This window comes from Asparagus officinalis, chromosome 4 (genome assembly GCF_001876935.1).
Source record: "Asparagus officinalis chromosome 4, Aspof.V1, whole genome shotgun sequence".
Lineage (NCBI taxonomy): Eukaryota > Viridiplantae > Streptophyta > Magnoliopsida > Asparagales > Asparagaceae > Asparagus > Asparagus officinalis.
Window position 1 is genome coordinate 139302682 of NC_033797.1, and position 23067 is coordinate 139325748.

The 23067-nt window shown below is 37.8% G+C and overlaps 1 protein-coding gene across 4 annotated transcripts in view; it reads right to left on the minus strand.

The window, feature by feature from the left end:
* The window catches only part of LOC109839549, a 17770-nt gene continuing 6811 nt past the window's right edge, over positions 12109 to 23067 (minus strand). For 3 of the 4 annotated variants that reach the window (XM_020408026.1, XM_020408025.1, XM_020408024.1), the window contains exons 6-9: positions 22815 to 22903; positions 22446 to 22723; positions 12782 to 12851; positions 12109 to 12692 (exon numbers count right to left, since the gene is read on the minus strand). In XM_020408026.1, the coding sequence (XP_020263615.1) occupies positions 12492 to 12692; positions 12782 to 12851; positions 22446 to 22723; positions 22815 to 22903 (638 nt within the window). In that variant the 3' untranslated portion in view covers positions 12109 to 12491. The remainder of the gene's footprint in view (positions 12693 to 12781; positions 12852 to 22445; positions 22724 to 22814; positions 22904 to 23067) is intronic. The other variant, XM_020408027.1, reaches the window with a different exon arrangement.

Below are 23067 nucleotides of genomic sequence, written 5' to 3' on the forward strand. Positions count from 1 at the left end.
GAATAAGTGGATGAGAATGAGACACCCCACCACCAAGCACTTCTCTATATATATATATAATATATATATATATATATATATAATATATATATATATATATATATATATATATTATGTGTGTGTGTGTGTGCTGTGTGTGTGTGTGTTGTGTGTTTACCTCACATATTTATTATCATTTATCATGATATATTCAAATTACGGATTCAAATTATTCATATGATTTGTATTTTGGTTATAAGTTATAACTTTCTCATCCGATCTCGGAATAAGGTCATTTGAGATGCGTTGAAAAGCTGTTGAAGAGACCTACAATTTTAGTCTTTTGAGTTTTTTTAGATTCGAACTATATCTGTGTGTAAAATAATTTTAGTTCTGTGAGCTATGATGTTAGTTCTGTAACCTCTGATGTTAGTTATGTGATCTCTGATGTTAGTTCTGATATTTTTTAGGTATGTTTACAATGCTGTTTTCGCTATAGTTCTAACACACGGCATGTTAGTTCTAGCCCACGGCGTGTTAGTTCTAACACACCGCATGTTAGTTCTAACACACCGCGTGTTAGTTCTAGATTTAACGCCTTCTCGTTCACTTCCACATCCTTGATCGCTTCAGAAATTCTCATACTTTTTTTATACATTAATAGCCAATGCGTACAAAAATCAGAATTTCACGAAAATGAGCGCAGATTCAATTAAAAGATGAAGATTTAGGTCCCCCTTTGGCGTGTTAGTTCTAACAGTATTATAGTCCACAGACTGAGGAACTTGTAGAACTATATATTTGGTTTGATAAAAATCTTAACATATTTGTTTTCTCTAGATATGCTGAAGATCATATTTCTTGGCTTCTTCAACATGGTTGGCATGAGAAGGCTTTAGCTACAGTTGAAGCAGGAAAGGGACGGATTGAGCTTCTTGATGAGGTAGATAAATTGCAGTGGATGTTTTTTTCTTCCAAATTATTTAAGAAAATGGAATCGATGAGATCAAGGTGGCCGAATTCAAAGTGGAGCCTTGGAGGCTGAAGTTAAGGCTGAACTCAAGACTCAAGGGTGGGGGGAAAACTGAACTCGAAGGTCGGGCAGGGAGGAGGCGGTGGTGAACTCGAGGGCGAGGCGGAGAGCGGCAGCGACGGTGAACTCGAGGGCGAGGTGGAGAGCGACAGCGGCGGACTTCGGCGTAGTCGAGGGCGAGGCGGGAGCGGCGGCGAGCTACGACGACGAGGTTGGGCGGAGGAGAGGAGGGGAGGCGGCGGCGAACCCGAGGGGAGGCTTGGGGGCCTGTGCGGAGGCGGCGACGTCAAGGAGGGCGAGGGCCAGGGCGACGAGCTTGAGAAAGCCATTGGTTTTAGCTAGAGATAGGAGAGAGAGAGAGAGGAGATGAGAGAGAGAGGATATGAGTGCTGGGTCTGAGGGATTGAGGAGAGGTGATAATGATATTTTGGGGATTTTAGCTTAGCTGGCAAGTAATAATTGCTAAAAAGAAGCTGCAGCACAAAATATCATACTTCAAGGGACTGAATCACATGAGAAAAACTAGGAGGGGCTGCAGCACATGAAGTTTCTGCTTTTGGTGCCCAGACACATTTCCCCCAAAAAGTTTCAATTGACGAGCATGCTTGATTATAAAAGAGTTTAGAAGTTTTAGGGAATGCCATTCTTTCAAATTTCTTCCAAATTTACCCTTATTATAGCAAATAGAACTTCTCCCTGGCAAAGGTGTACGGTGTGTCAGCTCCACAAAAAATAGTTTTCATTTTGGTGAAAGTTGATCTACATACAAATCTCTTTTTTAGGGGTTCAAATTCCAACTTTTAAACTATTCCTCCTGTGGACCTACTTTGACTTGGCTAATAGAAAACTAGTTTTGATTTCATAAAGATTAATCGTCAAAACACAAGTATGGATCCAATTCGTTCAAAGCCTCATGATTTTTTTATAATATAATATAAATCTGTTTGCAATTTGTATTTAAAATTTCCAAGATTTCATGGGAAAAAAACAAGGCTCAGATAGCATGTCAGTGGTCACAGCTGCATCGTAATTCAACGTTGCTATTCTGTTTTCAGACAAAAATCTTTTGCGAGAGGGAAGTGTTTGAACCGTGTCCTCATCAGCAAAGTCTAGTCCCAAAATACGGTCCTTGCTTATTTAACTCTGCATCTTTTTTGAAAGTTAAGAATAATTATAGGTTAAAATTGCACTCAAATGCCATATAATTTCACCTACTTTAATGACCCCCCCTTTTAAAGTAGTGCAACTAAGAGCATCTCCAACAGTTTTCTCAAAAAATTTTCCAAAATAAGGAAGCAAAAATCATATTCTCCAAATTATTTTTGTTCCAACTCTAACAGCTTTCCCATTTTAAAGAATCATGTATTTATTATAATAATAAAAATATTATACATCCCTATTTTGGGATGCTCTTATGCATTGGAACTGTCATCATGGCTTTTTTTGTAATTACATATTTTGTTTTATATTTATTTTCTCCTCCATACCGTTTTGAAGAACGTGCTGCATTTATGACAAAGCTTTCCCCAAATATTTAAAGAATGTCCCAGATTTGGGGAAAACTCCCATTTTTTTTCCCCCTCTATCCCTATTTTGGGGAATGAGATGAGAAATCTGTTGGACCAAAAAAAAGTTTAAAATTCTCCAAAAATAAGAATATCAATAAAATAAAGAAGCTGTTGGAGATGCTCTAAATACACTAAAATATTTAAACATAACAAACAAATACCTTAAAGTTAAAAAAATAAAGACGATATATCTAAGAATATTATCACACAATAAAGAGCGCTATAGTGTAATTTTTAGAAACATTAGAATATTTAAGTGAGGCTCTTTACGAACTGATAGTATTTAGATTCAACATTGGGTAAAGAAGAGGGTACCAACGTTTTAAAAGTTTGGATTATTTATCTGCCATATTAGGATATTTAATTTGGGACGATTAAGTGCACAGTTTTAAAAGATATAGGATTAAAGGGAGATATTAGAAACTATAGAGCATTTAAGTGTGATTTAGCCAATAATTATAACTGTTTTGACAGTAAATAGTAAAATCCCCATAACCCATTTTCTCAGCGAGCATGCATGCCACCTCTCTCTCTCTCTCTGTAGGGTGATGGGGGTGCATGACATGGGTCTCTCTCTCTCTCTAGGCCTCTAGATGAGGGACATTGCCTTAAATGGGAAAAGACTTTGCCTCGTTTTGGGCTTGGCTTGTCGTAGAACAGACTGCAGATTGGCGCTATCAGCAGCGGTGGGGGATGGGATGGAGAATTGACGCTACATAAAAACAGTACTTACAAACATTACCTCTTTTCTCCGCGACAGGTCGTTATCTTTAAGTATTGTTTTAGACTGAGTGTAGCGTTTTAAAGTGGGTTAAAAATAACAGATTAGTATAAAAAATGATAATTTTTTATTAGTTTAGCTTAAAACGGATAAATACGACGACAAATAGATATTTTCGAGACCGGAAATAAATTTTAAATAAAAAATTAAGTGAATTTTTACGTATAGATTCTAACAATCTCATAATTTTCAGATTAATCCCTTATAAAATTTTTGAAATTGGTAAAACCAACCCTCCCTTCCCACTGTAGAAACAGCGAAAACATTAGAGAAGATCAGAAAATTTGATGCAGGCAGGCATTTAGGTACTTGCCGGTCGACCGCGAGCTTTGGCGTGGCCGACTGTAAATGTGCACGACTACATGGTGTTTTTCGATTTTCTGGCTGATCGATCACGGCGTCAAGTGCGGTCGACTGCGGACCCTGTAATGTATTTTTTAGTTTCTGCCGTTCTGTCCGGTTGATCACGACGATTTTTACGATCGATCGCCAGTCGAATTTGGGCCTGATTGTGGTTTCATGTTCTGTTTGGGATTGTTATTTGATATAAATAGCAACCACGTTTTAGGGTTTCTTTGGAGCAGTATTGGGGATATTTGGAGCACAGAAAAGATGTATTTTCTGGAGCTATTGGTTAGGGTTTTGTTTGAGAGATTGAGAGCTTTGTTGGTGAGATTAGTTAGTTTATTTTGAGTGATTTGTAATTCAGTTCGTACTCTCCTTCTCTATTAGTGAAAACCCCATCCCCTTCTTGTCCCGTGGACATAGACAACTTGCCGAACCACGTAAAATTGATTGTTTGTGTTTGTGTTATTTTACATTGTTTGGCTTTCTCTCTCGGCGTTTGGTTTGGTTCCTCGAAGCATAACGATTGGTGGCTTCCGCTCACAACAAGTGGTATCAGAGCTGGGACTACGCTTGGGCTAGTTGGAGGAGTAGATCACTTTGAAAGTTCGTCTAAGGTTTTAGTTAGTGATAAATATGGGATTTTTACTATTGTAGATCTTGTCTACCGTCGTGTGAGGGTGAGATCTTTTGTAGGCCCTTGTTCGGGTTTCGGTTGGAGGTAAAAAATCTTTCCTTTTTAGTTTGGATCTATTCTTCGTTTGATTCCATATTAGTTTGTTGGTGTTTTGAGAAAGATGGCCGAGAAAGAAGGAGTTGTGGAGGGTACTTCTGGAGTGAAGACCGTCCAAAGTTTGAATATCCACTCTATGAAGATAGACGTGGAGAAGTTTAACGACACTAACAATTTTGGTCTTTGGATATGTGAAGTCTTAGATGAGCTTAACGCGTAAAATTTGGAAGATACATTGGAATTGGACTGGAAGCCGGACAACATTGAGGAAAATGTTTGGAAGAAAATGAACCGAACAGCGTGTGGTGTGATTAAATATTGTTTAACTCAAGATTTGAAATATGATGTGATCAATGAGACTTCAACAAAGAAGATTTAGGAGACCCTTAAGAGCAAGTATTTGACCAAGAGTGTGAAAAATCACTTGTATTTAAAGAGGAGGCTTTACCGCTTCCAATTGAAGAAATGAACCTCCATTGGTGATCACATAAACTACTACACGAAGCTTCTTGCGGATTTGACGAATGTAGATGTTATGGTTGAAGATGAAGACAAGGCTTGTTGTTGTTGAGTTCCTTGCCCGACGAGGAATATGAGACCTTCATTCTTACTCTGATTAATGAGAAAACATCTCTTTCATATAATGAGGTCACCGCTGTACTTGTGAATTATCAGCTTCGGAAGAAGGATAAGGAGACTTCAATTGATACAATAGCGAGGGCATTGGTCACAAGAGCAAAGAGTCCAAACTAAAATAGGAGGTCGCAGTCTAGAGGGGCACATCCTAGAGTCCGTAGGAATCGGTGTATCTTTTGTAAAGAGGATGGACATTAGAAAACTGAATGCCCAAAGTTAGTTGATCAAACTGAGAAGAATAAGGGGAAAACTATTCAAGCTTTAAAGGTGAATGTTGCCAAAGCTAGTAGCGACAATTCAGATTCGGATTCTTCGGGCTATTCATGCCCTGCACTACCGTTAGTTTGTGTTGTCGACTCTATAAAATGGATATTGGATTCGGGTGCTTCTTACCATATTTTCCCTAGGAGAGATTGGTTCTCTAGATTTCAGGAGTTGAAAAGAGAGGATGTCGTGCTCATGAGTAATGATCATGAATATCCTATTGGTGGTATTGATACCATTCGTATTAGGATGTGTGACAGAGTGATTCGGGAGTTGGATGAAGTGAGGTTCGTTCCGCAGTTGAGGAAGAACATCATTTTACTTTGAGTTTTGGAGGAAGCAAGCTATAGGGTGACTTTGAGCGTCAGGAGGAAGAATTTGTATAATTTGATTGGGAGCACGGTGATTGGTAGAGAGCTGACGACTTCTTTGGATTTGGATAGACTGTGATGTTTGTTGAGGCTGGGTTATTCGATTATTGATGTCGTGCATGGATTGTAGAGGAGTGCTTTGACCTGTAGATTGAAGTCCTGTGAGCACATTGGTATGAACAAGGAGACCGAGGTGGAGTTTGACACTTCTATCCATCGATCGAGGGGTCTTCTAGGTGGTGTTCATTCATGTATTTGGAGGCCTTCTAAGGAGGCATCATTGGGAGATAATCAGTATTTAGTTTCTTATGTTGGGGACTGCTCTAGACATTTGTGGGTTGCAACCAAGTCCCATTGGTATGAAGTCCTAGAAGTCAACAACAAGTGGAGGAAGTGTATTAACGGAAAGGTAACACGAAGTTCTGTTTTTGGTAGGTGTTCTTTTCTGCATTTGTGCTGAGCTCATGACAGTTTGAGACACTTCATTGGAGAGGAAACATTGGGACGACGAGATGAGATGACAGTTTTGATGGGTCATTCCTTACTGGAGGAGGATTGACGTTTGATGTCCAGCATTGGTTTTGGTGTTCGGGCTTCGACATATTTGGGTCATCTTAGTCATAGGTTACCGACTGCTGTGTTTAGAGGTTTTGGATCTAGTGGAGCTGCTTTAGATATTGGGTTGCTTCGGATGTTTGGTCACCCAACATATGGTAACATCGAGAACGTAATATTTGATTCGAGTGCACATTTGGGATTCAGAGGCGTGTTTGATTATCAGGTATTGGCTTCTGATTTTATTCTGAGTAGGTATGTCACATTTGACTCTTAGCAGGTGGAGAGTGTTGATCAGATCGTTGGGATATCGCAGCGGATGGAGGGTGATGTTACTCCACATTGGGTGGAGATGACTCCACAAACTCCAGATCATACTGTATTGTTTGAGGTTCCAACTGAGGTGACACAGTTTGGGGATCATGTTTATTTGGATGCAGATGATGAGTTGATTGATTTGAGTGCAGCTGGTGGACATAGTTCGAATTTTGATATGGCTGTTAGTTTACCTCAGATGGAGGTGTTTGGATCGTTTCACTTTGAGGCCATTGGGAGAGCTATCAGTTGCAGATTTGTTGGTGATGTTGGTGAAGGGTTGAGTACTCTTCTATCTGATTGAGGGCCTTTGGAGGCCATTGAGTGAACTACGTAAATGCTTGATTCCTTGGGCAAGAGGATACGTAGGCAGTCATTTATGATGCGGCCGGTTTGGTGAGTAGACACCGATGTTTGGAGAGTGATCACATTCTCATTTGGGTCTCGACTTGTTGTGGATTGAGTCCGTTGTTGTGATTTTGTTTCACATCGTACTGGACGCAACAAGTGAGATGTTTGGTTGGTATTGGTGCCGGCTCAGTTTTGGGAAAACTTCACCGAGGTGGAGAATTATAGAAACGGAGAAAACATTGGAGAATATCAGAAAATTTGATGCATATAGACATTTGAGTGCTTGCCGGTCGACCGCGAGCTTTGGCGCGATCGACCGCAAACGTGCACGACTACAGGGTGTTTTTGGTTTTCTAATCGGTTGATTGCGACGTCAAGTGCGGTTGACCGCGGACCCTATAATGTATTTTTTGGTTTCTACCGTTCTGTCCGGTCGACCGCGATGATTTCGGCGGGCGACCGCCAGTCGGGTTTGGGACTGATTGTAGATTCCTGTTCTGATTTGGTTTGTGTTTTGATATATATATTGAAACACGTTTTAGGGTTTCTGGGAGAGCAGTATTGGAGATATTTGGAGCACAGAAAAGAGCCTTTTCTAGAGCTATTGATTAGGGTTTTGATTGAGTGATTTGTTGGTGAGATTAATTGGTGAGTTTTTGTGTGATTATATAATCTCAGTTTGTACTCTCCTTCTCTATTAGTGAAAACTCATCCCTTTTTGCCCCGTGAACATAGGCAACTTGTCGAGCCACGTAAAATTAGTTTCTTTGTGTTTGTGCCGTTATTTTAGATTGTTTTATTCTCTTTCTCGACATTAGTATTTGTTCTCGGCTCCCATCGGTTTAACCATCACACACAACAATTTCCGAATTAATTTAGTAGAATGGAATTTGACATCGAATTAGAGCAATTGCATCTGGCTCAAGATGTGAGATTATGTTAAAATATATAACTATATATGATCCTCAATTGTCATTGCATGATGACAGTATCTAACCAACAAACTATCTTTTCTTATACCTGACATGAGATAAATTAACGGAACAATGTCTCCTCCAACACACCATTGATTGTGAAAGCTTTTTGTGATGTCATAAACAATGTCCGGTCGACCGCGATGATTTCGGCGGTCGACCGCCAGTCGGGTTTGGGCCTGATTGCGGTTTCTTATTCTGTTTAGGATTGCTGTTTGATATAAATACCAATCACGTTTTAGGGTTTCTTTGGAGTAGTATTGGGGATATTTGGAGCACAGAAAAGATGTATTTTCTAGAGCTATTGGTTAGGGTTTTGTTTGAGAGATTGAGAGCTTTGTTGATAACATTAGTTGGTTTGTTTTGAGTGATTTGTAATCTCAGTTTGTACTCTTCTTCTCTATTAGTGAAAACCCTATTCCTTTCTTGCCCTGTGGATGTAGTCAACTTGCCGAACCACGTAAAATTGATTGTTTGTGTTTGTGCCATTATTTTGCATTGTTTGGATTTCTCTCTCGGCGTTTGGTTTGGTTCCTCGAAGCACAACGATTGGTGGCTTCCACGCGCAACACTCACCTCCTCCTATCTCCTTCCCACCATCTCCTCCATTTTACTCTCCTTCCCCCTAATTTTCCTTTCTTTTTCCCACTCCTCTATCCTTTCCATACTCATTCTTCTATTCTCCTTTCTACCATCTCCTTCATTTTCTTCTCCTTTCAATCCCTAACCTTCCCTCCTCTCTCCTTCATTGCTCTGCCCACTTCCTCTTCAACTCTCAATCAGTAAAAAAAAAAAAAAATCTGATCTCCTCCTCTTCTTCTCTTAGACTTAACATCAAATATTTTATCAAACACCCAACCTCATTCTTCTCTTTCAACCACACTTTCTTCCTCTCCTTCATTGCTCTGTTCGCTCCCTCTTCACCTCTAATCATCGAAAACTCAATCTTCTTCTACTCTTTCTTTCTTAGACCTAACATCAAATCTTCTACTTGAAGCATTAGATCATCTCCAACTCAAAATGGTATAGTTTTTACATCAAGTTGGTGTAGTTTTTACACCAAATTATCATTCCATCTCCAACACATTATACCAAAATTTACACCAAAAAGAATATTCCTTTATTATTCTTATCTTTTAACATTTTTATCTATTTAAAATATTTAACAAATTATATAATTATATAATTATATAATACATTACATATAATTTATTATAATAATGTGTAAGTTTTTTTATGTCCTAATTTAAAGTTGTATTTTTTATCTAAATGTAAATTTGATTTATATTTTCATTTAGTATTACAAAATTTTAAGTGTTTGAATTAAATTATCTATTTTTTTATGTTTGAATTTTATTTTAATAATTATTTTATACTATAATTTCATTATAAAAGTTAAAAATAAAAAAAATAAATGGAATAAACTGAGGTTAATGACTGATATAATAGGATACAATAGGTATTTTTAATTTATTATCACATGGTTTAAGGGTAAAATCAAAAAAAATAAAAAAACTCTAAAGCTACAGTGTTGCGTCATTCCTGCCGCAACACTGTAGCACCTCATAAAAATAACGCAGGGTTTAGCGCTCGTTTGGAGGGTGAATTGGCGTTGGGTTTGCATCAACTTGGGAAAATAGCGCAGGGTTGGAGATGCTCTTAGGAGGGAGTGAAGGAAGGGGGAAGAGAAAGGAGGGGGGAAGAGAAAGGGAGGAGAAAGAGGACAAAAAAAAGCGAATTAAGTTAAGAAGAGGTGGATTGGAAAAATAGGGAAATGAGGAAGTAATTGGATGTATTTTTATCTATTTAAAATATTTAACAAATTATATAATTATATAATTATATAATACATTACATATAATTTATTATAATAATGTGTAAGTTTTTTTATGTCCTAATTTAAAGTTGTATTTTTTATCTAAATGTAAATTTGATTTATATTTTCATTTAGTATTACAAAATTTTAAGTGTTTGAATTAAATTATCTATTTTTTTATGTTTGAATTTTATTTTAATAATTATTTTATACTATAATTTCATTATAAAAGTTAAAAATAAAAAAAATAAATGGAATAAACTGAGGTTAATGACTGATATAATAGGATACAATAGGTATTTTTAATTTATTATCACATGGTTTAAGGGTAAAATCAAAAAAAATAAAAAAACTCTAAAGCTACAGTGTTGCGTCATTCCTGCCGCAACACTGTAGCACCTCATAAAAATAACGCAGGGTTTAGCGCTCGTTTGGAGGGTGAATTGGCGTTGGGTTTGCATCAACTTGGGAAAATAGCGCAGGGTTGGAGATGCTCTTAGGAGGGAGTGAAGGAAGGGGGAAGAGAAAGGAGGGGGGAAGAGAAAGGGAGGAGAAAGAGGACAAAAAAAAGCGAATTAAGTTAAGAAGAGGTGGATTGGAAAAATAGGGAAATGAGGAAGTAATTGGATGTATATGAAAAGGAGGGAGAAAGAGAGCGGGAAAGAGAAGGAAAGGTTGAGGATTGGGATGGGACAAAAACGAAGATGGTGGGAAGGTTTGGGGGTGGGGTGAGATGAGAGTTTTTTATACATATTTTAAAACTTGAGGGGATAAATCCGAAAATATGGGAGAGTGAGGGGTCTATGTGTAAAAATTAATTAAATTTTTACTTAAAAATTATCTCCATCACCGAAAATGCCTATTTATCATCATATTTATCACTTTTTAGGCTAAACTATCATTGAAATCATTTTTAGACTAAACTGATAAATATGTGTCACTTTTTAAGGCTAGTCTGATATTTTAGCCTTTTAAAGTGCTTGTTTGATTACAAATAGAAGTTCTATGTTAATAAATGTTTTTGGTGGGCTAAATTACTATACTATTATTTTTGGGTAAATATCAGAAAACCCCCTTTAAATCTGGACGATTAATGACCGCCCCCCTAGCTTTCAAAACCCAGAAAACTCCCATTATATATAGGGATTATCACAAAACTCTCCTTAAATTTCACATTTTATCAGAAAACCCTCCTTAGCTTTGAGATTTTATCATAAAACCCCTAAGTCCCCTAACTTAGGGGTTTTAATGATAATTCAAAGTTAAAGGGGGTTTCAGATGACCATTAAAGTTAAGGTTTTTTTTTTTGATATTTGAAAAGTTAAGGGAGTTTTCTGATAATCGTCTATAGTTTTTTTTGGGGGGTGGGGGGTGGGTAATTAGACCAACACCAACAAATTTGCCATCGGCGAAAAAACGGTGAAGCCTCTTCCTCGTAGCAACTTTTGGTCTTTCAAACTTTCTCTTCACTATATTTGGAAGTAATACCATGTTCTTGTTTTGTCCTAAGAGTTACTTCCTTGTAGTGTACTCACATTAATTCTTCAATAAGTTTGAACCTACTTGTACTTCTCATACTAATGTGCCAAATAATGTTCTGATACTTTTCTCATGAATATAAGATAGAAATACTCTAACATCACCTGAGATTTCATGTCTTCTTTGAGTCTATGCATATTTAGCTCATAAAAGACATCAAAATGTTGCCAGAGCTAGAAAAAAATTTAACAAACTGGTAGGAGAGGTATTAAAAAAATACAAATCTAGTAATTTCTATTACGGCATAAAAATTATTGGAAAATCAAAATAGGCTTAAAATAGTAAAATTGTAGTTGAGTTCAAATTGAAGAGCGTTCAATGATAGAAGTGAAACACATGCATTGTATTTTGTAAATACATTTATTATTCTTAAAATACATTTATTATTTTAAGTACTTCTTAACAAACATGACACAGCAGCGTGTGTAGGCTCAAATATTCTTCACTCTGGATATGCGTACTAATAATTTAATCTGCTGAATAAAATTCTTTATTTTAATACATATTTATGGAACATCTAAAAGTAAGTGTAATAAGAGATGCACACACCAGAAAAAACTTGAGACGATTATGGAACTAAACATTTCATTCGTGGGATTATAATGCATCTGGGGAAAAAAAAGCTGCATAGGATAACTTTTGCAGGCTCTACATCTATTGTGTACGTTCAATTTCCATCAGAGAGCATGATAGGGTATATAAATTGCAAATTGCGGCATCACAATTATCATACAATTTTAACCTCCTTACACTGTACTTGCAAATTTTGAATGTTACCAACATAACTAACTTTTTTCTTGGATAGAATATTTACATAACTTGTAGTTCAACAGAAGGCCTAGATCCAGTGTCAAAGATTAGGATTCAATGGTGTGAAGTCTTAGTCAATATGCTTTCCTTCAAAAATATAAATAAACAAACAAGTGCACAAATAAACTGCAATAGAGCTGATTGCACATCTCTAATGAAAAATACACCAAAAAACAGGTTGAATGAGTTTACATAATGACTGGCTGTATGAGTTTACATCATGACTTCCATGTTTCCTTTCTAATATGTAATAGAGGATCCTCAGTAGAAAATCATATCAGAAGCTAGGAGGATTTGACATATGCACGCTCTGACCAATGTCTTAAACTGGTGGTTAATAATATCCAACTTTGACTTTTTGTTGTATTACATGTCAGCTCCCGATTTGCAAAATAATACATGCGCCGCCGTCCTCCTCACGTCAACAGCTTAGGCCGACACCCTTGAGAGCAAGAAGTGCAGCCCCATAGGCAGCTTCAGTGTGCATAGCTTGGTGAACAGGCAACCCGAGAACCCTCCCTCGTATTTTCGTCCATGCGGCGTTTCTCGCTCCTCCACCTGAAGTGAACACTTCATCAACCTCTGTAGCTCCGAGTTCTTTGAGTAAACTATACCCTTTTGCCTGATATGCCATTAAAGAAGCGCATGTTGTGCTGATATCGTGAATTCTGAACGTAGTTTATCTGAAGATTTGTAAATAAGTTTACTTACCTCTATTCTGGCAATGGACTCTAGAATCCCCTGCAGGTATTCTACATTGCTCTCTGGTCGTGGGTGTAACCTACACACGAAAGTGAGCGACGAACTTCCTTTTCAAGTCTTATTCTGGATAATCCTTAATGCATGATTATGCTAGATATATAATAGGTTAATTGCACGTAGACTCCTGTAGTATCACTGATTTGAAAACACCACGCCTCCTTAGTTTAATTGTTGCGGATAGACCCCCTTGGGTTAAAATTTTTTCCTTCCCTTCCCTTTGACTCTTCTACCCTGAGTGAAAATTTGAAAGATATGATGTCGCATGGGTGAACTTAGTGAGCCTATCCCAAGGTAAGAGATTTCACTTGTCATAATTCACTATTTTGGTTTTGACTGTGATTTTACAAAGTAAAAAGAATGGTTTTAAATGGACTCTTTCTTCAGTATATGGTCCACACTGTAATAGAGAGAGGCTGGTGTTTTGGCAGGAGCTGAAAGATATTAAAAATATTTTTTCAGGCCCTTGGATTGTGGTTGGAGATTTTAATGTTACTTCCAATTCTTGTGAAAGAAAAGGTAAATGTAATCATAGAAGAGAAATGGAGGAGTTTAATGATGTTATTAATGAGTTGGAATTGATTGACAGCCCTTTACATGGGAGAAAATTTACTTGGTCAAATAAGAGAAGGTCTCCTTCTATGGCTAGGTTGGATAGAGTTTTTTTCAACTCTGATTGGGAAGATATTTTTCCTTTTTCTAAACAACAAGGGCTTAGCAGTCAATTATCTGATCATGCTCCTATTAGTTTTGACTTTGGGGATACTGAATGTTATGTTAAAAAATTCAGATTTGAAAAAATTTGGTTGAGATCTGATGAGTTCCTAAATAATGTGCCTGTTTGGTGGAGATGTGCTCCTTCAAGTGGTTCTGCAGCTAAGAATATAGTTGGTAAACTCAGGTTTATGAGGAAATGTATAAAACAATAGGTGCATTTAAATTTTCATAGTGTGAGACAACAAAAGAAAGATTTATTAGATAATCTTTTAACTTGGGAAGTTATGGAGGAGAATAGAGATTTGTCTGATGATGAGTTGATTAAAAAAAATGATACTGTTTTACAGTTGAATGAAATTTTATTACAAGAAGAACAAATGTGGAAACAGAGATCTAAAACTCATTGGTTAAAAGAGGGGGATCATTATACTAAGTACTTTCATAAAATTGCCAATGGGAGAAAGAGAAGTAATTTGATCTCTTCTATTACTTATAATAATGTTGAAATTAGTTCTGAAGATGGCATAGCTCAGGTTTTTTTAAACCATTACAATCAAATTTTTGGAAATAAGGTCACTAACAGGTGTATCCTTGATTGGAATAGATTGTTCCCTGAATTTGATTGGGGGCCCAATGACATTGAACAACCTTTTTCAGTTGAAGAAGTTCACAAAGCTATTTTTGATATGAATGGGGATAAATCCCCTGGTCCAGATGGTTTTTCTGCTCTATTCTTTCAAGTGTTCTGGGACACAGTGAAAGATGATATTATAAAATTGTTTGAGGAATTTTATGAAGGTACTCTAGAAATCAATAGATTGAATTATGCCCATATTGTCCTTATTCCTAAAAAGGAGGATTCTTCTGTAGTTAATGATTACAGACCCATCAGTCTTCTTAATGTGATATATAAAGTGATTACTAAAGTCCTCACTAACAGGTTTGTTGGGGATTCGAAACAATCAATCGAACCCTTGCCCTTCCGGACCTTGTGTTGAAAGTAGGAAAGTAGGAATAAACCACAAATAAAGATCTAACATTGTAAAAAAAACAGTAAAAGAGACGAACACACAGATTTAACGAGGTTCGGCAACGTGCCTACGTCCTCGGGAGCCACACCACACAATCTTTCTATTAATTGAAGAAGAAAATACAAGCTCTCAAACAAGGGGTAAATCTCTCTGAGATTCTCTCTCTCTTTGCAGTCAAAAAGCTCTCTTTTTGATGTAGTACAAACCCTAAAATCGTTTGGGGTATATATAGAATCCTGGTTGAAACAGATTCCTAAACAGATCAGGAAACTGTCTGGGCGATTCGCGGTCGACCGCCGTGCCAAGGCCGGTCGACCGGCCAGAGAAAAATCTGTTTACAGGGTCCTGTGCACATTTGCGGTCGACCGCAGCGGCCACGCCGGTCGACCGACCAGAGCGAAAACTTCTTCTCAGTCTCCTGCAGTGCACGCGGTCGACCGGCTCTGCCACTGCGGTCGACCGCACAGTCTTCTGACTATTTTCTTCGTCTTTTCGATTGCAGCTTCGGGTCTACACACTTAGACTAACAGCTTGTATGTAGATGACTTAATATTCACAGGCAACAATCCAAGTATGTTCGAGGAATTCAAGATGGAGATGACGAAGGAGTTCGAGATGACCGATATTGGATTGATGTCTTACTACCTTGGAATTGAAGTGAGACAAGAAGATAATGGAATTTTCATTACTCAAGAAGGCTATGCTAAAGAGGTTCTTAAGAAGTTCAAGATGGATGACTCGAATCCAGTAAGCACGCCAATGGAATGTGGAGCCAAATTGTCAAAGCAAGAAGAAGGAGAGAGTGTAGATCCAACACTATTTAAGAGCTTGGTTGGAAGCCTACGCTACTTAACGTGCACAAGACCTGACATCCTATATGCAGTCGGAGTTGTGAGCCGATACATGGAGCATCCAACAACAACTCATTTCAAGGCAGCTAAAAGGATACTTCGCTATATCAAAGGTACCATAAACTTTGGCTTGTATTACTCTGTTTCTGACGATTACAAGCTTGTTGGATTTAGCGATAGCGACTGGGGTGGAGACGTAGATGACCGAAAAAGCACAAGCGGATTCGTGTTCTTCATTGGAGATACAGCTTTCACATGGATGTCAAAGAAGCAACCAATTGTCACCCTTTCTACTTGTGAAGCGGAGTATGTAGCGGTTACTTCATGTGTTTGCCATGCTGTTTGCTTACGGAACCTGTTAAAGGAGATGAGTTTGCCACAAAAGGAGCCAACGAAGATCTTAGTGGATAATAAGTCAGCAATAGCTTTGGCGAAGAACCCAGTCTTCCATGATCGAAGTAAGCACATTGACACTCGTTATCACTACATTAGAGAGTGTGTTACCAAGAGGGACGTTCAATTGGAGTACGTGAAGACGAATGATCAAGTAGCTGATATCTTCACCAAGCCTCTCAAGCGCGAAGATTTTATCAAGATGAGGAGTTTGCTTGGAGTAGCAAAATCAAGTTTAAGAGGGGGTGTTGAAAAGTAAACTTGATTTTGGATCAAGTTTAATTATTGGATCAATGATCCAATTATCACTTGTTGGGCCAAACCCAATACTTGATCCAAGTTCTAGAGTTTTCTCTAGAAATATCTAAACATCTCCACCTCCTTAAAATGTTCTAGAAAATTATAGAGAATGAATATCTAGATATTTCTCTAGATAATTGTAATATAAAATTCTAGATATTATGCTAGAACTCTCTAGATTTAGGATTAAAATATTCTAGATATTTTGTACTTTGGAGGCTATAAATACCTCCCCTTCCCTCTCATTTGTAATCAAGAAGTTCCAAGTTGTTCTAAGGTGTTCAAAAGAAATAAAAATCTTCTTCTTCCTAAATTTTCTATTGTCTCCCGAATTCTTAAACACTTTCTCCATCACCTCCAAATATTTCCTCCCAACACATTAATGGTACAGGAAACATGTGTTCAGTTACCAACAAAATATATTATCTTCAACTTCCTCTTTATACCTCCCTCTCACATGTATGACTAAAACTAAATGCAACAAGAGTCCACACCAACTCTTGCCATAATTTAGATTCCTGGCGACCGAGGACGGAAGCCTTTTCAATCTTCAGAAAGGGAACCTTTTCTGTGCCGTGGCTTGGAATCCAGCAGCGGAGTACCAAAAACAGTTCATCTCAAAAGCTCCTGTCTCCCCCTCCGTAGCCCCTACCAAACCCTTTAGGAGTCTTTGCATGCAGAATACATTTGAACCAAGCCAACAGTACAAGGATGACTAAAGATGCTGGGACCCACCCCCGACCTAAATCTAAACTCAATAAAGTTCCGTCACCAAATCTCTGCTTTATTTAGACGACCAGAAAGATAACGATTTCCATCGATGAGCCTAAAAGTTGGCAGCTAACACTCTAACCTCAGATTAGAAATCGCACCTCACTACAATTCAAGGGTTCCTAATTTCTCCAAAGCGGCAATAATCACTTGATTAATTATTGACATATGACATGCTGATGATGACAATAATGGTCTCTGACAGGTGCACCACATCTCAAAACCGTGCTAATTAATTATTTCTGTACTAAAGGCTTCTCATGTATACATAATGAAGAAACATAAATATACTGCTAAACAACAGCCCTTCGACGGCAAGCCTTTCCATTATTGGTTTGAGTACGGACGTTCTGTTATCGAGTCATGTGATATACGTAGATGATTGGGGTCGGATGCTGATGATGCTAACTGAGATCCATAGGTCACAGTCACCAGTGTTATTGTAATCATGGGATCAAAAAACTTTGTTGTCACATGCTACAGATAAACCAAAGGGGTTTTCGTTTTTATACCTATTTGTTTACTCAACTTTATCTTTAAACCCAAACATTATTAGTTGTATCTTTAAGCCCAATTCACTTTTTGTATTTGTCTTTAAACTCAATCTCTAAAATACAATACTCTCAGCACTTGTATTTATACAAAATTAAGGTAAAAACCCTAAAATACCCCCCCCCCTTCATTGCCAAATATAAATCAGTTTCTCTCTCATCATTTTCCCCTTTCTCTCTCAGCCCGAAATTAAAAAAACAACCACGAACTTCCGTTGTGTCGTTGGTCGCCCACCGGCGCCGTGTCGACCACGAACTAACGTCAACCACGAATTGCCGTTGTCGTCGACCACGAACTGATGTCGCCCATCCCAGTCATCATCGCCGTCAAAACAGATCTTGCCCGTCCCAATCGTCGCGAGCAGCCGTCGACCTCGTCGTTACCGTCGACCTCGCAGTGCCGTCGACCTCACCGTTGCTCCGACGCCCGTCTCAGTCTTCAACCGCTGCTCCTTCAAGGAAATCAATTGGTAAAATATTTGGCTATGAAATTGATGATTATAAGGGCAATAAATAAGTATTTGGGCTAGTTATGAATACAATGCTTATCCGAATAGGGAATATTTCAATTGCTGAGAATTATTTGACATCCTCAATTGTATTTTTTTGTCTCATTTCGAAAATAACAACAAATACTCAAAACCTCCATTTTATTTTCAGTCTTTGAAATTTGTTTTAGTAAAGAAATTATGTCTAATATTGATAGACAACTAAAGTTGCATTATGTTTTATGGTTGCAGAAAATTCTATCTCATGGCTTTATTCCCTTTCTTCTGGCTTCTGCCTCTCTGCTCGAAACTTAGGGCTGAACCTGAACCTTCTGATTCGGACGATTTCCTTCTAACCTCCTCGGATAGAATCATGCTAACAACCTCATTCAGCTTCAACTTCTCTTTCCCCGCCGAATTGCTGATTGCCGTCACACAACCTGCCCAACTATCCGGCAACTGCGATAGAATCAATAGGGCTTACACTTCATCATCGAATGTGATGTATCCGGAGATGAGTTGATCAACAATCGTGTTGAACTCGCTGAGGTGCATCGTGAAGGACCGTCCTTCTGCCATCTTGAGGTTGAAAAGAGTTTTGACTAGATGCACCTTGTTTGCTGCCGACGGTTGCTCGTACATCTTCGCGAGCGCTTCCATAAGCCCCACCGTCGTCTTCTCCTTCAGAATATTGTGGGCTACTGATTTGGCGAGCGACAACCGGATTTGCCCTAGAGCCTTCCTATCCAGTACCTCCCAATCACCATCTGACTCCGTCGTCTTCTTTCCCTTTTCCTTGCCCAGAAGCGGGCGATACAAGTCCTTCTGGTACAGATAGTCCTCCATCTGCGACTTCCAGTAGGCGAAATCCGATCCGTCGAACTTCTCAATCTTTGATTTGCTTTCCTCTGCCATGGCTTTCACACAAATTGCTGAACGAAGCTCTGATACCAGTTGTTGGGGATTCGAAACAATCAATCGAACCCTTGCCCTTCCGGACCTTGTGTTGAAAGTAGGAAAGTAGAAATAAATCACAAATAAAGATCTAACCTTGTAAAAAAACAGTAAAAGAGACGAACACACAGATTTAACGAGGTTCGGCAACGCCACACCACACAATCTTTCTATTAATTGAAGAAGAAAATACAAGCTCTCAAACAAGGGGTAAATCTCTCTGAGATTCTCTCTCTTAGCAGCCAAAAAGCTCTCTTTTTGATGTCCTACAAACCCTAGAAACGTTTGGGTATTTATAACAAACCCCAGCAGAACAGGATTCCTAGATAAAATAGGAAACAGCGAATCTGCGTCGCGGTCGACCGCTTTGCCAAGGTCGGTCGACCGGTCAGAACGACGAAATCCTACAGGGTCTTGTGCACGATATCGGTCGACCGCAGCGACCACGCCGGTCGACCGGCCAGAGCGAAAACTTCTTCTCAGTCTCCTACAGTGCACGCGGTCGACCGGCTCTGCCACTGCGGTCGACCGCACAGTCTTCTGACTGTTTTCTTCGTCTTTTCGATTGCAGCTTTGGGTCTACACACTTAGACTAACAAGGTTGAATACTAAGCTTGATTTGCTTATTGATCCTTTGCAATCTGGCTTTATTAAAAATAGATACTTGCTTGATGGGGTAGCTGCAGCTCAAGAGATTATCAATGATTGTTTTCAAAATAAGAAAAGAGGGGAGATTTTATTAAAGCTAGACTTTGTGAAAGCTTATGATATGCTGGATTGGGATTTTATTTTTGATGTTTTGAAGGCTAAAAAATTTGGGGATAAATGGATTCACTGGATGAGAATATGTTTACATGGGGGAATGTCTGCCATTGATGTTAATGGCAAAGTAGGGAAGTGGATCATGTCTAAGAGAGGGGTGCGTCAAGGAGATCCTTTGTCTCCTCTTTTGTTTGTTTTGGCAGCAGATTCTTTTACCAAAATGTTAAATTTAGCAGTAGAATCCAATTTTATTGAAGGTTTAGGACCCAATAATATGAGAGATAAAGTTCATTGTCTACAATATGCAGATGATACTCTGATTTTCTGCAAAAACAATAGAGAACAGTTGACAGTTTTGAAATTGATTCTCTATTGTTTTGAATTAGCATCTGGTTTGCAGATTAGTTTTAACAAGAGTGTTCTTATTGCTCTTGAGAATGATGAATCTTTACAACAGGGTTTGGCTACAGATTAGTTTTAACAAGAGTGTTCTTATTGCTCTTGAGAATGATGAATCTTTACAACAGGGTTTGGCTACTATGATGAATTGTAAAAGTGGTAGCTTTTGCTCTTGAGAATGATGAATCTTTACAACAGGGTTTGGCTACTATGATGAATTGTAAAAGTGGTAGCTTCCCTATCACTTATCTTGGGATGCCTTTAAGACCTGGGAAGTTAAAAAAAGATGACTGGTCTCCTCTGATTAGTAAAATTGAGAAAAGGTTAGCCTTATGGAAAGGAAATTCCCTATTAAGAAGAGGTAGATTAGTATTAGTTAATGCTGTTCTCTCCTCTATACCAACTTTCTGGCTTTCTTATTTTTTATTTCCTGTATGGGTTATTGAAAAAATTGATAAGATGAGAAGAAGATTTCTATGGAGTGGCTCTTTGGAACATAAAGGTTGTTCAAATTTGGTTAAATGGGATGAAGTTTGCAAACCAAAAAAGTGTGGTGGATTGGGAGTTAAAAATTTGAAGGTTATGAACAAAGCTCTTTTAGGGAAATGGCTATGGAAATGGTTTGATGTTAAACCTAGTCTTTGGAAACAAGTCAGTTTTCATAATTATTTTGGAAAAAAACCTTGGTCTGAATTTTTATATTCGGACAGATTGCAACTTTCATATTTTATTATATTTTTCTTAATGATGGAGGAGTGAGATATGATTGTATGAATTTATGGGGCCTCCCTGTTCCTTTAAAGGTTAAGGTCTTAGTTTGGTTGGCTTTAAGGGAGAGTTTAAACACTAAAGATATGCTGAATAGAAAGGGTATTCAAGTAGAGAAAACATGCTGTTTATGTTCAGCAAAAGATGAAGATCATGCACATTTATTTCTTAACTGTGAGTTTGTATACTCAATTTGAAGATCTATTCAATTCAAGTTAAACACTGATAATGAATTTAGAATGAATTCTTTGAAAGAAGTTTGGCTTTGCTGGAGTGGTGGTACTGATGGTGAATCTAATTTGAAGAAATTAGTGTGGATTTGCTCCCTGATCTGGTCTGTGTGGCAGGAACGCAATGATAGATTGTTCTCTAATAAACAGAAAGGATCTCTTCTCCTTCTAAATAAAATAGTGACTTATTCAACCTTTTGGTTAGGTTCTAAAGGAATCTCTGCTCGAGCTGCTCGATTACAAGAAAGGAGGAGAAAAAAAACTACTGGGAGACTTATCAGTGATAAAGCTGCTACTGGCGGGATGGCTGAGGTCCAGGTGATCCAGTTGGAATAGATGGTTTTGTGTGGTTTGGAAGATGGAAAAGATAAGTCTATGTTTTTTGCTGTTGTGTACATCATGGGGTTATATTCAACATTCTGGTTTGCTTTGTTGGTTTTTCTTTTGTTCTCTTTTGAGAAATTACGCCTGATACTTAGGCTATGGGAGTGTGGTTTGGCTTTGTAAGTTTTTGGTATAAACAGTAAGTGCATGCTCTATGGTTGGGAGTATGTTCTTCTTTTGTAACAACCAAATCTTAATTTAGCTGGCTGGAATACCTTTGTGGTATTCCATCCTTTTTCTCAAAAAAAAAAAAATAATTCACTATTTTGTTAATTTTACTCCTTTTCCATTTTTTTGGGTAAAAGAGTATTAATTTTTGATAGAATCACTCCCCATCTTGCCAACGCTGGGGCAAGTTGTAGAGTGAGCCTAAAACCCATTAAGCAACTTGTAGAGTGAGCCTAAAGGCCATTAAAATTAATAAGGTTAGCACTTATAACTGCCAAACATCCCAAGTGTTTCTTACTAAATTTTTATGCTCTTTATACACAAACATAGGAAATTTTTTGCGGCTGTTTGGTTCAATTTCTATAAAAAAAAGACGAAAAGTACCCAAAAATTATTTTCCATGTATTTCTATAAAATATTATAGGAGAAGTTTATAGAAATTCAAAAAGTCGTGTTTTCTTATTTTTTTACTCTTTCTTTGTTTGGTTCAAAATACGAAAAGAGGAAAAATCAACTTTATAGAAAATGAGTTAAGAAGTGAAAATGAATAAGTTTGTACAAAAAATTACTATTTAAATCAATGCGTCAGATTTCTCACCAATTTCCTCTCTTATTGAGAGGAAGTTGATTTCTATAAAATGTGGTACTTTTTCCTACTTCATAGAAAACATTTCTATAAAGTTTTTTTTGAACCAAACATAGTTTATAGAAAACTACAAAAAACTTTTAATTACAAAATTGGCATTGTCAGGTCTTTTCCTAAAACTTTTCTACAAAATGGGTGAACCAAACACCCCCTAAGCATCAAACTGTAGAATATTGGACTAAACTTCGAGAAATGTTCAATACCTGGGCATCATGCTTGGGTCTGAAACTGGGAACCTTTCACCATTTGCTGGTAAAGGATAGTAGTCCAGAGGAGAGGGTACGCTTGGATCAATTTGCCTACTTAAGACTTCAAGCTGGTGATCAGTGAATATTTGTCTAAGAACAGCTCCCCCAGTGTTTGAGGCACCACCAACAAGCCATTTGTCGTCGAGGCGATGGCTATAAACACCAAATCGAGCATCTTCGATTCGACTGGTGCTTAAGAGTTTTACGGCAAGAGTTGAACCCAATGAAGTTACCTGATGGCAATTTAGAAGTCAAATTAAATACAAACTACAAACTAAAACATCGGTAAGTAATTCAGCAAAAGAAGTATGTTTAGGATCTCACAGCTTTCCCTGGTTGTGTAGCACGTGCAGCGAGAAAAGCAGCAATACTATCAGTTGTTCCCGTGCAAACATGACAATCCTTTGAAAAGCCTGGAAGTAAGGGTTGTAATGCTTAGATAGATACATGTTTCGACTATTTTTTTTTTAATTGCAGTTACAGTCATATAAAATTTTGTAAGACGTAGCAGGGCAAATGTACAAAACTTAGGTGCTTTCTCTTCAATTCTTATAATGCAGTTAACAGTTAAATTTGT